This window comes from Periplaneta americana, chromosome 1, assembly GCF_040183065.1.
Source record: "Periplaneta americana isolate PAMFEO1 chromosome 1, P.americana_PAMFEO1_priV1, whole genome shotgun sequence".
Classification (NCBI taxonomy): domain Eukaryota; kingdom Metazoa; phylum Arthropoda; class Insecta; order Blattodea; family Blattidae; genus Periplaneta; species Periplaneta americana.
Window position 1 is genome coordinate 187,527,470 of NC_091117.1, and position 14,026 is coordinate 187,541,495.

General features: G+C 35.8%; 1 protein-coding gene across 3 annotated transcripts in view; it reads left to right on the forward strand.

The window, feature by feature from the left end:
• LOC138705281 (collagen alpha-1(II) chain-like) overlaps positions 1–14,026 on the forward strand; it is a 105,615-nt gene that overhangs the window by 18,957 nt on the left and 72,632 nt on the right. Inside the window, exon 4 of one of the 3 annotated variants that reach the window (XM_069834130.1) lies at positions 1,855–1,986. The exons of the other annotated variants lie outside the window; for them this stretch is intronic. Coding sequence (XP_069690231.1) covers positions 1,855–1,986 — 132 coding nt within the window. The remainder of the gene's footprint in view (positions 1–1,854; positions 1,987–14,026) is intronic. 3 annotated transcript variants of the gene reach the window in all.

A 14,026-nucleotide genomic window follows, 5' to 3' on the forward strand; every position in this document is an offset into this window, starting at 1 on the left:
GATGTGTGACAATGGTTGATACTTTACGTTCCAGCTTGTTTAGTGATCCAGAACATCAGGATGGCACCATCATTGTCGCGGCGCCATGTCCTGTGTGAAATTTTCCGCAGCAAAGGCGGTGTGATTCCCCTGAATTCCTCCCTAAGAGCTTGCTTCAAATCTTCAATTGTCCGGTATCGATGTTTCGAGACATGCTCCTTAATTATTCCCCAAAGGGAAATCACACCGCCTTTGCTGAGGAAAATTTCGCACAGGACATGGCGCCACATAATTTTGTGCCGCGACAATGAAGGTGCCCATACTGATGTTCTGGATCACTAAACAAGCTGGAGCGTAAAGTATCAACCATTATCACACATCTGCTATGACATGTTCAAAATGGATGCACATTAACATACAAACAAGGGGGTGACAAGACTTTCGGACCTTACTGTACATTACAACTAATGCAGTAATTAATTTCTTTCTGTGTTGGTGATAGAAATGCTCGAGAGTTGTAGGGAAAATGCCTGTAGAAATGAGATGATTCCGAGAAGATATGCACCCTATTAAATTGTCTTTCTATTCACCACAAATTACATTTTCATATGTAATACTCAGATTCAAATCGTGATGTATTCGGAGTTAAATTTAGATTGTTAAATAAAATAACTCTTCTCGGGTTCGCAGCCAGATGAGTTGGATATTTGCTTCCAAGCTTTCGACGGCTAGCTCTGCCATCTTCTTCAGGGAATGAAGTGATGTGGGACCATGTCTAGTCGGTATATATGCAATAGTAGGGCTTCTCGCTGCGGGCCAATCAGGAGCTAGTTCCTAGTCCCGACCGCCAGGCGCATTTTGGTTGGTGGAATTATACTCACATATCGTCTATAAGGAGGCTTCACACGCTATGAAATCGTAGTCATTATCGGCTGCTCTCAAGATTAGGATAAATCGTGAAACGGCGAACGCCAGTAGGGGAAGTTATCCCCACCCTCGCCGCAAGGCACCTCGCTGGCCTGCTCTCTCTCTACTATCTGCCCCGCTTCGGTGGATCACTGCCTACCGCCTCGCACGTATTTCATATTTTACAACACAACACAATACAACCAAATTGATGTGCATTAGACAACAACCACATACGCACTAAGACATATTCAACGACACACATTGCATTTCTACAATACGTTATGGCAGTTCCATTGAACATAAATATATTTATTTTCCCTTCTACCGTCAACTCGTCTCGGTAGCCGAGAAGTCTAAAGCGTGACCAAAAAGCGTGCGTGCGTTTCGTTAGGAAGATCACCGGATCGAATACTACCCTCTGCTAAGTCATAAGAAAAAAAAGAGAGAGATATGAAGCAAGGAAGAGAGAAGGAGAGGCTGGAGAGGGAAACAGGACGAAGTTACGTTTTGCTTCGTAGATGCCGCATTCACTCTTTTTGTTCCACTTTCCTCCACTAGATGTCATCCCACCCTAAACCCCTATTTCCACTCCTTCCCGCTAGAGTGTGTGGTGAGCTTGTAGGGGAAGAGTGGAAAGGGGTCGTGGGCGGAGCTTAGCGTTCGCTGTTTCACGATTTGCCCCAAGATTCTAACATAAATATCTTACGTAGGAAGATTTCACGAGCTGAAAGATCGAACAGTCGCTACCGCATGTTGTCGAAGTAAATCCTTCATTTTATTCTCTAAGATGGCTTCACAAGCGTCGGAATGGGACACTCGCTATGGGATGTTTTCAAGTTAGCCTGTATCTACTGTTTCGTTTGTGAGGTGGCTTCACACGCTGCGCATGATGGCGCGGGCGTTGCGCGGCTTGTTATCCTGATGGGATCTTAGACGCTTGGCTTGGCTTTGCTTGTGTTCTTGCAGAAGAGGCGGGCGGGTGCACATTCGAGGGGTTGCCGCGCGAGGACGGGGAAACCTGGCGGCCCGACGCGTGCACGTCTTGCCACTGTGAACAGGGCCGCGTCGAATGCTCTCAGCTGGGATCCTGCTCGTCAGGTCGGGGAAAACTATTTCATTACTAACACATGGGGAAGATTAACGTGTGTTTGTGTATGTCTATTAATTGTCTGTCACAGTAACACAACTCGGTTTCGCTTGGAATTTAATATATAGATCGTTCACAAAAGGTTCTTAGTGACAGGATGGTCTAACGATAACCCCTGGGAACATCCTTTATTTGCATCCTCTTGCCTGCTTATATGTTGCCATGCTAGGATTATCCAAGTGTCGGTGCCAACTCCAAGATTCCCATGATCACTTGTTCTGTACGTTCGTCTTAAGCAGCCATGGGCGAATGACCATGAAGGGGTGGTTTGTTTATGCCTCACCCCATGATGAACCAATTCATGGTCTACCGAAGAGAAGGTAACGTGTTTTGCTTCCGCTTGCGTCGTTGCATCAGTGGCGAACGTCCTTTTAACATAATAGTGAGCTTGACATATTACTACAGATACATAATTAATTGTATTTATTAATTGTATTGTTAATAAGATTGTGCGGGTGTGTATAAACGTCCGAACGTCATTTTAACATCAGTCACTCATTACTTGAACATTTATTTATTTATTTATTTAATTATTTATTTATCTATTTATTTATTTATTCCGGTGTAGTTAAGGCCATCAGGCCTTCTCTTCCACAACACCAGGAATACGAATACAATAATAGAGATAAACAGAAAAAATACACTACATACAAAGTAAAGCTATACAAGAAATAAAGAGATAGAGAGAGAAAAAAACACTATAAACAAAGTAAAGCCACACAAAAATATACACAGGTTGCAGTCACACAAACTTTAAATGAGTGATAAAGTATCATAATTACTTCTATCCTAACTAATTAACTAACTTAAACAAGAAACTTGTAATTTTAATCTAGATTAAAAAAGAAAAAGAAAAAAAAACACAAATCAATACTTCTAGCAATACCTAAAAACATTAACTAAGATAAAATTTTCCAATTTAATTTTGAATTGTGACAAAGTCCGGCAGTCCCTGACATCATTAGGTAACGAATTCCAGAGGCGAGGTATTTCTAAAATATAGGAAAATGAGTATAAAGACGTTCTATGATGAGGGATAGAAAGAAGTGCTTGATGTCGGTTTCGAAGAGTTGTAAGAAATTGAAAGCGCGATAACAGATAATTCGGAGTAGAAGTATGCATGATTCTAAACAGAAGAGACGGTGAATGTATTGTTCTTCGTTCCTTCTGACGCACCCATGAAAGTAACTGGAGGGAAGATGTTACATGGTCAAATTTACGAGTATTGCAGATGAATCGTATACACACATTATGAACACGCAATTAGAAAAGATAATATGCACCATTGTTCCATAGCTTAATTTGAAAGTATAATATATTAATCTTCACAGCAAACCCGAAATAATGACGTATAAATAAATATTTTACGAACCTATAACAAATTTGAAACACTTGTAAAACAATTAATTTACATTTTTACTATTGATACATCGAAATTATCCCGAAGAATTCTGGCACCTCTTCCTCTAAACTAGTTCATTAACATCTGGTTTTAAATCCGACGAATACAATCGCAAATTGAAACTTAGCTAAAGTCTGTTATGTTAGCACGTGAAGCGTACTTGATGGTGTTCGTCCTAAAAAATAATTATTCGCAGCTGTATTTTGAACTAAACATACAAATAAATTAACAGTCGGGAGTAAAACATGGTAAGTGAGGTTTTAATATTTCGAAGTTATTAGGTAGGTAAACATTTATACATGCAACAGTTTGTACAGATGTCCGGGAAAGTAAAATCTGTATACTTCTGCCATCTGTTGAGAAGTTGGAAAACTAACTACCGCATTAAACGCAGAATGTAAGATACCATATTATTTGCTACATATCTCATTTTTGACCAAATTGTCAGTTACGTTTGGGAATAAAATTGGCTGCAGCGAGGAATCGAACCCGCGACCTTACGGTTTTGCAGCGTTACGCCTTAACCGCAACGTTACCATACTCCACAATAATCATAATAACATTAATAATAATGTAAGGCAGACTTATATTGAACTTTTAATATAAAAAATTTTAGCGATGTATGCAATGGAGGAGGAAAGGAACTTGCCACCCTACTCCATTATTTCCTGGCCTAATTGCTTCATAAGTGGTTCCTTGTTGGTATCACTTGTGGGGTTCAGACCTGTCTTCGGACAGTTGACTAAACAACAGTTGAGGATTTAGGTTTACTTTTCCATTCTATTTCATGTTCTAGTGTTTATTCTAAAATGCCATAATTTTACGAGAATTATTTTAGTTTATAAACACTAAAACTTCATTCAATGCGAATTTGAAACTTAGTTGTACGGATATGACAACCGAGTATTATTAACAATTACTACCCTGTAGACCAGGGCCGGGCATGAGAGCGGCTCCATTTAGCCGGTCAGAGCTGCTCTCGCTCCGCAAGGCAAGCCGGAGCAGAACGCTCACGCAGTGGCGGACTCGCATTACAGCTACCTTCCCTGCATTAATATAACAAGAGCCACGGTTGTTCTAGTCATTCAGTCTGTCAGTACATAATAGTTTATAAGGATATTACATCAATCCATTGTACAGTACAGAATTTATAACACTCTTATTAATTTAATGAAATAAACTTCGCTCTATGCACACACACAAATCATTACGCTTATTTACATAACCCATACGCACATACTGCAATCTCCTCACCACGGTTCTACGAGACAGGCGTATGGCTTCCACTTCCCCTACTTGCTATGGACAGAGTTCATCTGCCAATATAACTTCGCTTGATGAATTTCACCTTCGTTGAATGTTTTTCAATTCCTTTACAATTTCGTGGCAAATTTTTGTTGCTAATTCTCATAGCCGATTCACTAAGTGCATTATTGTCATCCTGTTAATACGTAATATATAATATAATGTAATATGATATGATATATAATATAATATAATATAATATAATATAATATAATATAATATAATATAATATAATATAATATAATATAATATAATATAATATAATATAATATAATATAATAGCTATATGATATATCATGAACTATAATATACTATACTATAATATATCATAATACTTGTATAATTTAAAATGATATATTACTAAATGTATAATAACTTATAATGCAATATAAATATTAAATAGATACTCTAATATAATGTACCTGAGGAACATTTTCTTTAAGTTGTATTAATTTATCATTCATTACCAACATATTTGTCATATTCAGTAGCATGCTGTAAAGAATAATGCCGTTGGATATTGAATTTCTTAATCAATTGGAGTGTTTTATGACAAATTAAACACTTTGCTAATCCACTGCTCTCTACCAAAAAGAACTCCTCCTCCCATGATACGGACATTAAAAGCATTCGGAGTAGCGGGCCGCTTTAGTGTATGAGCGGAAGCTCCGTCTTCAAAGTTCGCCATCATACTGCAGAGTCATCACTGCACCGACACTGAATGAAGTACAGTATGCATACGTCACAGCGCTCGCAAGAGCCGCTCTTTAAAGCACACAGCGCTCATTTCTCAGAATCACGTAATGTGCCCAGCCCTGATGTAGACAGCTGCCAACGAAGATGTACATAGCAACTGTTAGTTAATTATGCAAGGCCATCTAAAAATACTGTTAAAATCTGCTATTGTTACAACAACTGAGTAGTATTAACAAATACTACCATGTAAACAGTCAGTTGCCAACGAAGATGTACATAGCAACTGTTAATTAATTATGCAAGACCATCTAAAAATACTGTGTACGATCTGCTGTCGTTACAACAGCGATTCAACTTCGCTACACGAAAGAGAAGGAAATAGAGGCACACAACGCAAAACACATGTTTCTTCAATCATTACACACCATATGATTCACATTTACCGCTCGAACTTTTAGTGACCTATATTTACAATTTCTGACCCCAGGGAAGATTTTAAGGAAAACAGATTAGTAAGGGACTTGGCTGGTATCACAGCAGAAAACTAAACATCATTGCAGATTTTATGAGAGCGGACAGCTGAAATGTATAGGCCTACATTGAAAGGAGAGATTTCGATCTTTTAGCACGATGACGTAAGTGTAGTCTAAGTAGCACTTCAAATACATGAGAATAACTTATACAGCATTAATATTTTGCTGACTGTCACACTGTAGACATAAATTGTAGTGTAGAAAATTCGACAGATCTACCTTATACCCAATGACATACTTAGATACCGATATACCTAATGAGATATTTCAATGTCGATATATCCAGTGAAATAATTCGGTAGACCTACCGATATAACCAATAACATAATTCGATACAGATATTACAATGAGATAATACGATACCAATATAAAGTGATAAAATAATTCCATATCGATATATCCTACGAGATAATTCGATACTAAAATACCTAATGAGATAATTCGATACTGATAAAACCAATGAGCTAAATCAATACCGATAAAACCAATGAGCTAAATCAATACCGATAAAACCAATGAGATAAACCGATACTGATGTACCCAATGAGATAATTCGATACCGATATAACTCGATAGGTACCGATATATCTAATCCCAATGAGATAATTCGATCCCGATAAAACCAATGAGATAAATCGATACTGATGTACCCAATGAGATAATTAGATACTGATATAACTCGATAGTACCGATATATCTAATCCCAATGAGATAATTCGATCCCGATAAAACCAATGAGATAAATCGATACTGATGTACTGAATGAGATAATTCGTTACCGACGTACCCAATGAGATAATTCGATACCGGTATACTTAATGATAATATACACTACAGGTCAAAAGTTTTCGATCACCTGTCACAACTACGGATTTGTGGTTAAAACAGGGATTTAATTTTGAATATGCTATCATATCATCATGCTAGAGAGAGAAAATATTTACTTTGTTGGTCTATTTAGTTTTTCCGATGTGTTTGTACATTGAAATAAAGTATATAATTGTTTCATAGCTGATCGAAAACTTTTGACCTAGTGAAACTCGATACCGATTTATCTAATCCCAATGAGATAATTCGGTACCGATATATCCAAAGACATAAGCCCAATTCAATATATATCCACTGAGATAATTTGATAGGATAACCTATATTTAATGAGACTGTTTTGTTTATATGACGTCATTCCATTTTCGGTAATTGAAGTGTAATGAAATTTTGAACTCCAACCAATCACTGTCATACATCGCAATAATTTCTGCAGCTCGATTTATGGTCATTTTTTTGTTTAGTCAGTGCCGCCAACTGTTTCCACATAAGTCGATGAGCATGAATTCATTGTACTAAATAAAGTGCGAAATTCTACCTCCACATCTACATCTTCATCTTCTAATTCCATGTCCATTGTATCTAAAGAAAATGACACTCCTTCATAACAATTGTTAATTTAATTTGTGTATTAATCAGGTTATTTGTAATTATACTATAAAATGATTAAATTAAAATTATTTCAGCAGATAATGAAAACGTATTTCTGTTATAATAACAAGAGAAAATCGCAGTACTTGTAATTAACATTTTTAAACCTGTATTTCGCTTTTCTCAATTAGCATTACTGAATAACATTCAATTTCTTTATTGCAGTAATCGTTATTCATCTATTTCGACTGTCGGAATAGGTTAAGTATTCATAATTATACAATTATTAACATTTTGTGAGCGAATTTTAGGGATACATTATTAACATTTTTATTTTATTCACGAAATGGTCCTAATAAATGTCACGCAAGGTGTGAGATTTCCCAAATAAATCCACTCGTTTCGCTCGTGGGTTTATCGGAAAATCTCAGACCTCTTGTGACACTTCTTAGATAATTCGATACCGATACATCCAATGAGATAACTCGATACCGATATATCCAAAGACATAGGCCTAATTCAATGACGATAAATTCATTGAGATAATTCGATACTGATATATCCAATGAAATAATTCGATATTGATATATCCAATGAGATAATTCGATACCGATATATCGAATGAGATAATTCGATACCGATATATCGTATGAGATAATTCGATATCGATATACCCAATGTGATTCCTCGGTAGATGTACGTGAATGTAGGTGGATAAGACTGTTACACTTTCTATTACGTATATGCTAACGCACGTTGCACACCTCGTTCTCCTCTAAACTGTCTTTGCAGGATTGCATCCGAACAATTTACTCAAAAATACTATTTGCTTGCTTAGAGCAACACACTAGAAATAACAAGAAATCCGCTCTGCAAGGAAATTCGCTTTGGTTCAGTTTGTCGAATATGACGAAGTTCGATATTCTTCGATGTTCGTTCTGCAGGAGGAAACCTGTCATGTTTGTTCCACCATGATCAACATGAATTATATTCTTTATAATTTCAAAAGGAAAATAATACATATTGTCTCATCATCATCATCATCATCATCATCATCATCATCTTCCTTCCATATATTAGATCTGGTTTTTTACATCTTTTAATTAGAAAGTTGGTACAGTGTCAAGAAGTACACAGAAGAAAAAAACCTATGCGCCGTAAGCGAGCGACAACTTCTCTGGTACCTATGTGAGGCAAAAAGTCTACGTATAAAAGAAGTATAGAGAATATCACTGATTCAGCATTACGAAAATACATATAAGAGAAACATGAGCGCCGTAAGTGAGCGACAACTTCTTTGGTACCTATGTGAGGCAAAAAGTCTACGTATAAAAGAAGTATAGAGAATATCACTGATTCAGCATTACGAAAATACATATAAGAGAAACATGAGCGCCGTAAGTGAGCGACAACTTCTTTGGTACCTATGTGAGGCAAAAAGTCTACGTATAAAAGAAGTATAGAGAATATCACTGATTCAGCATTACGAAAATACATATAAGAGAAACATGAGCGCCGTAAGTGAGCGACAACTTCTTTGGTACCTATGTGAGGCAAAAAGTCTACGTATAAAAGAAGTATAGAGAATATCACTGATTCAGCATTACGAAAATACATATAAGAGAAACATGAGCGCCGTAAGTGAGCGGCAACTTCTTTGGTACCTATGTGAGGCAAAAAGTCTACGTATAAAAGAAGTATAGAGAATATCACTGATTCAGCATTACGAAAATACATATAAGAGAAACATGAGCGCCGTAAGTGAGCGGCAACTTCTTTGGTACCTATGTGAGGCAAAAAGTCTACGTATAAAAGAAGTATAGAGAATATCACTGATTCAGCATTACGAAAATACATATAAGAGAAACATGAGCGCCGTAAGTGAGCGGCAACTTCTTTGGTACCTATGTGAGGCAAAAAGTCTACGTATAAAAGAAGTATAGAGAATATCACTGATTCAGCATTACGAAAATACATATAAGAGAAACATGAGCGCCGTAAGTGAGCGGCAACTTCTTTGGTACCTATGTGAGGCAAAAAGTCTACGTATAAAAGAAGTATAGAGAATATCACTGATTCAGCATTACGAAAATACATATAAGAGAAACATGAGCGCCGTAAGTGAGCGGCAACTTCTTTGGTACCTATGTGAGGCAAAAAGTCTACGTATAAAAGAAGTATAGAGAATATCACTGATTCAGCATTACGAAAATACATATAAGAGAAACATGAGCGCCGTAAGTGAGCGGCAACTTCTTTGGTACCTATGTGAGGCAAAAAGTCTACGTATAAAAGAAGTATAGAGAATATCACTGATTCAGCATTACGAAAATACATATAAGAGAAACATGAGCGCCGTAAGTGAGCGGCAACTTCTCTAGCACCTGTGTGAGGCAAGAAGTCTACGTGTAAATTTTCATACGTGGTAATACAATAGACTCCTTAAAGAACAATCACAACCACAAATATCTTATAGAAGAAATCAGGAAGAAAGTCTTAATTTTGGAGAAAGTAAACTGGACGATAGAATTCTTCTGGATCAAGGCCCACGTCGGAACATACGGTAATGAACTTGCGGATCGACTAGCGAAGGCAGCGGCACGAAACAAGGATGCAGCAGTATGTTATGATAAAATACCAAAAAGTATAATTCAAAGTGAAATAGAGGAAGAAGGAAAACTAAAATGGCAGAAAGAATGGGACGACACCACAAAGGCAGCGATAACAAAATCCTACTTTCCTAATGTAAAAGAGCGGCTTAAGATGGAATTAAATATTACAGGCATCTTCACGTCAATGGTGACAGGACACGGGATGACTAGAGCCTACCTCCATCGATTCAGGTTACTGGAAAGTGCAACATGTCCGTGTAATAGTGGAGGTCAGACTGTAGATCACTTGCTGTATGATTGCACAATATAAAGAAAACAAAGGGGAATTCTAAGAAACAGCATCTCGAAGACAGCAAGTTGGCCACCTAACAAATATCAACTTATAAAATTTCATCTTCAACCATTCATTGCCTTCATCAATTCAATAGATTTTGAACAATTATAGCAATGCATTTATAACTAGGATACACACATTTATCATTCAATTTTTATACAATTATCAATTTGTTAAAAAAAACCAATTGCAATATATTCCAATCATGTATATATACTTTCTTTTCTTTTTATTTAGGTTAAGCCATATATATGTATTTGTATTAATTCTCTATCTTCCTTAGGTAATATCAATGTATCCAAATGTATATTTATCGTAGGAAACGGAAAATCTAAAACATGTAGTATTACTCTGTAATGGAGCACGTTGTTCAATAAAAAAAAATAAATAAAAAATAGGTGGTAATACTACTTGTAATATCACGCACGGTACCAGTAACACGTTGAGCGCCGTAGGTGAGCGGCAACTTCTCTGGCACCTGTGTGAAGCAGAAAGTCTACGTGTAAATTTTCATAGGTGATATCAGCATCACGAAGTATTACGTAGGTACACATAAGAAATGCGGAGACTAAGAGGAAGGCAGAAAATAGGAAAGACTGGAGAATGCTGAGTTTGCAGTGAAAGACCTGTCTTTTGGCAGAACATTATGAGTGAATGGAATAAGATTTCCGGCCGTCACTCAAAATGGTAGGGCACATCCTTCAACGCAAACTTCTTCCAATTTTTATTCGGTACGAAATACAATTTTCTTTATTAATAAGATTATAATTCTACGAATGCTGTTAACTTACTGTGTTTAATGGACCCTGATTTAAACGAAACAATAACAGAATTATTAAGCGCTCTCCTGAGACAGGAAATATTTGATTCACAAAATGAACTGCCGGTCATTCCGTTGTTCCAGCAAATAAATACAGTCATGTTATTTTCACGGCAATACCAAGCGAGACATAATCCCAGTAAAAAGAAAGGTTGAGGAACTAATGATGACTTCAGGAGCGGAGTTATACAAACATGCTGTGTGATAGTACGGTTCCCGTAAATTCCATTCCACGGCTTCATTCTAGCGCGGAATAGCTAATAGTCAACATAACTTGTGCTAACGAAGCGTAACAAGATCGTCTCTAAGGGATGCTATTCACAGACATTTCGCTAGCCCACGCTACGAGCGTGCTAAACTAGCCCCGGCTATCGACTGGTTACTTGTACAGGATTCATATCATATCATATCATATCATATCATATCATATCATATCATATCATATCATATCATATCATATCATATCATATCATATCATATCATATCATATCATATCATATCATATCATATATCATATCATATCATATCCCCCCTACTACCATTAATGCACAACACAATGTCAATACGGCGGTAGCTGTCGTCTGCGATACAACGAACTTTTCTGTTGATTTTCGAGTTCGTCATTTTTTCCGGTTATTATATGCTTATTTAAGTTGTGTTAACTCTCGCTAGTGGTTTTATATTTTATTTTATCCGTCTTAGCATTTATTTCATTATTGTAAATATTTTTGTTTTATCACTGTTATTATTATTATTATTATTATTATTATTATTATTATTATTATTAATGCATTATTTTGTATTACAATCTTTGTATCAATTCTGTCACGATTATTCTATTATTATTATTATTATTATTGTTATTGTTACTATTATTTATATCATCAGCATTATTACTTGAACCCAGTAAAATTTATGTAGACTACTGGACTGTACCCGAGCACGAGCATATGCTCATTTCGGGTATCTATTCATATGTATTCAATTCAAATGTAAATTGTAAATAAATTTGAAAAATTTGAATTTGAAATATATATCATATCATATCATATCATATCATATCATATCATATCATATCATATCATATCATATCATATCATATCATATCATATCATATCATATCATATCATATCATATCATATATCATATCATATCATATCATATCATATCATATCATATCATATCATATCATATCATATCATATCATATCATATCCCTAACAGTGGTTTATGAATACGAAAAACGTTAGTTCGCTGATCATCCACCGGAAGCCCGCGCTAAGAATGTCTATGAATATGGCCCTAAGATTCTATTGTAGTTCGTAATGTATAAAACATGAACTTAGTAGTCCTTTCTTAAGTCATTTTCAGATTATCTGAATAATCTAGCAACCACACTTCCTTTATATAAGTTTTTTATTATCATTTCTCAACACAAAGTATATAAGCCGCTACTACTCGCAGCTCAGAGAGGTCGTTGGCCAGATTACGTCATCTGACAGGACTGGAACCCCGGACTCGTTTGTTTACAAGCCTCCAGCGTTGAGGGTCATCGGGCGACTCTCGCAAGAATCATTTTATCAGTTGAACTGTCAGAAATAAGACAAGGATTGCATTCCGTATCCCAGACTGAGATTAGAGGAACGGAAGCTTTTTGATTTTACACATGCAAATTAGTATAGAATTCTTTCAAAGCATTTTCAGTAAAAGCCTAATAATGGAGCTCTACGTGAGTGTCAGATCATTAGAATATCGATGGAACAGACACAAGACAAAGGTTCGTGACTTTCGTCAAATACGGGAACGCATTTACGAAGCAGCAGAAGCTATAACACCACGTCACCTTCGTGTTGCTTTCAGAGAGGCGGTGCATCACTGGGAGCAGTGCTTGGAAATTTAAGCGGAGAAAGGTGAACTGCGCTGAATATGTTACGTAGGCATGTGACCAATAACAAATGTTATATTAACTGCACTGAAAATCATGAAAATTTTCCAAAAAAAAACTTACCGGCTATTTCACTTCTTTAGAATGTATATTTTCATATGCCAAATAGATTTAGTTCAATTATGATTAAAATATGTTTATTTTTTAATTATGGCTGTAAGGGGGCGTGGTATTTAAAGAGCTGTTAAATTATTTTTGCATCAAAGATTTTTTTTATTACAAATCTAGTAACGTTTTGTTCTAAAGTTGGCTCGCTGAAGTTAGTAGATGACTGTAGCTGAGGAGAGTTTTAATAGGTATGTGTTACATAAATATTCATTTTACTTTCAAATACATTTTTTTTCGTAAGTTTACTCTTCTTAATTCAACACCAACTTTTTTATGCTAAATATTACTCAATCTGGATGAAATTTTTACTGCAAGTGTTTATGGGGTAGTTACATGTTTCTATGAATTTATTTTATAAGAAACGCTGCTAGTTTAATTTTATTAACATTTTGTTCATGAATTATAGAAAAATAACATTTTCAACATTTCAAGAAAATTTGTTCAAAGTGAATGAATGAGATATTTCATAAAATGAACACAGAAAAGTTTCGCTATATCTTGTGAATGTAACAAAGAAAAAAGGAAGCTAAAAGATGGAGATCTTTTACTAAAAACTTGGGTTTGAAAATATTTCTACAAAGGAAATAAAAAATCAAAAGTCAAAAACATTTAGGAGTTCAAAATGTGGATTTTGATATTCCTTTACATAGTAAACATGCTGTCAAATTTTGGTTGAAAAAAAAAGATTTGGAAAAAAGTTGTCATTTTTTTTTATTTATTTTGATAGGTTATTTTACGTCGCTTTATCAACATTTTAGGTTATTTAGCGTCTGAATGATACGAAGGTGATAATGCCGGTGAAATGAGTCCGGGGTCCAGCA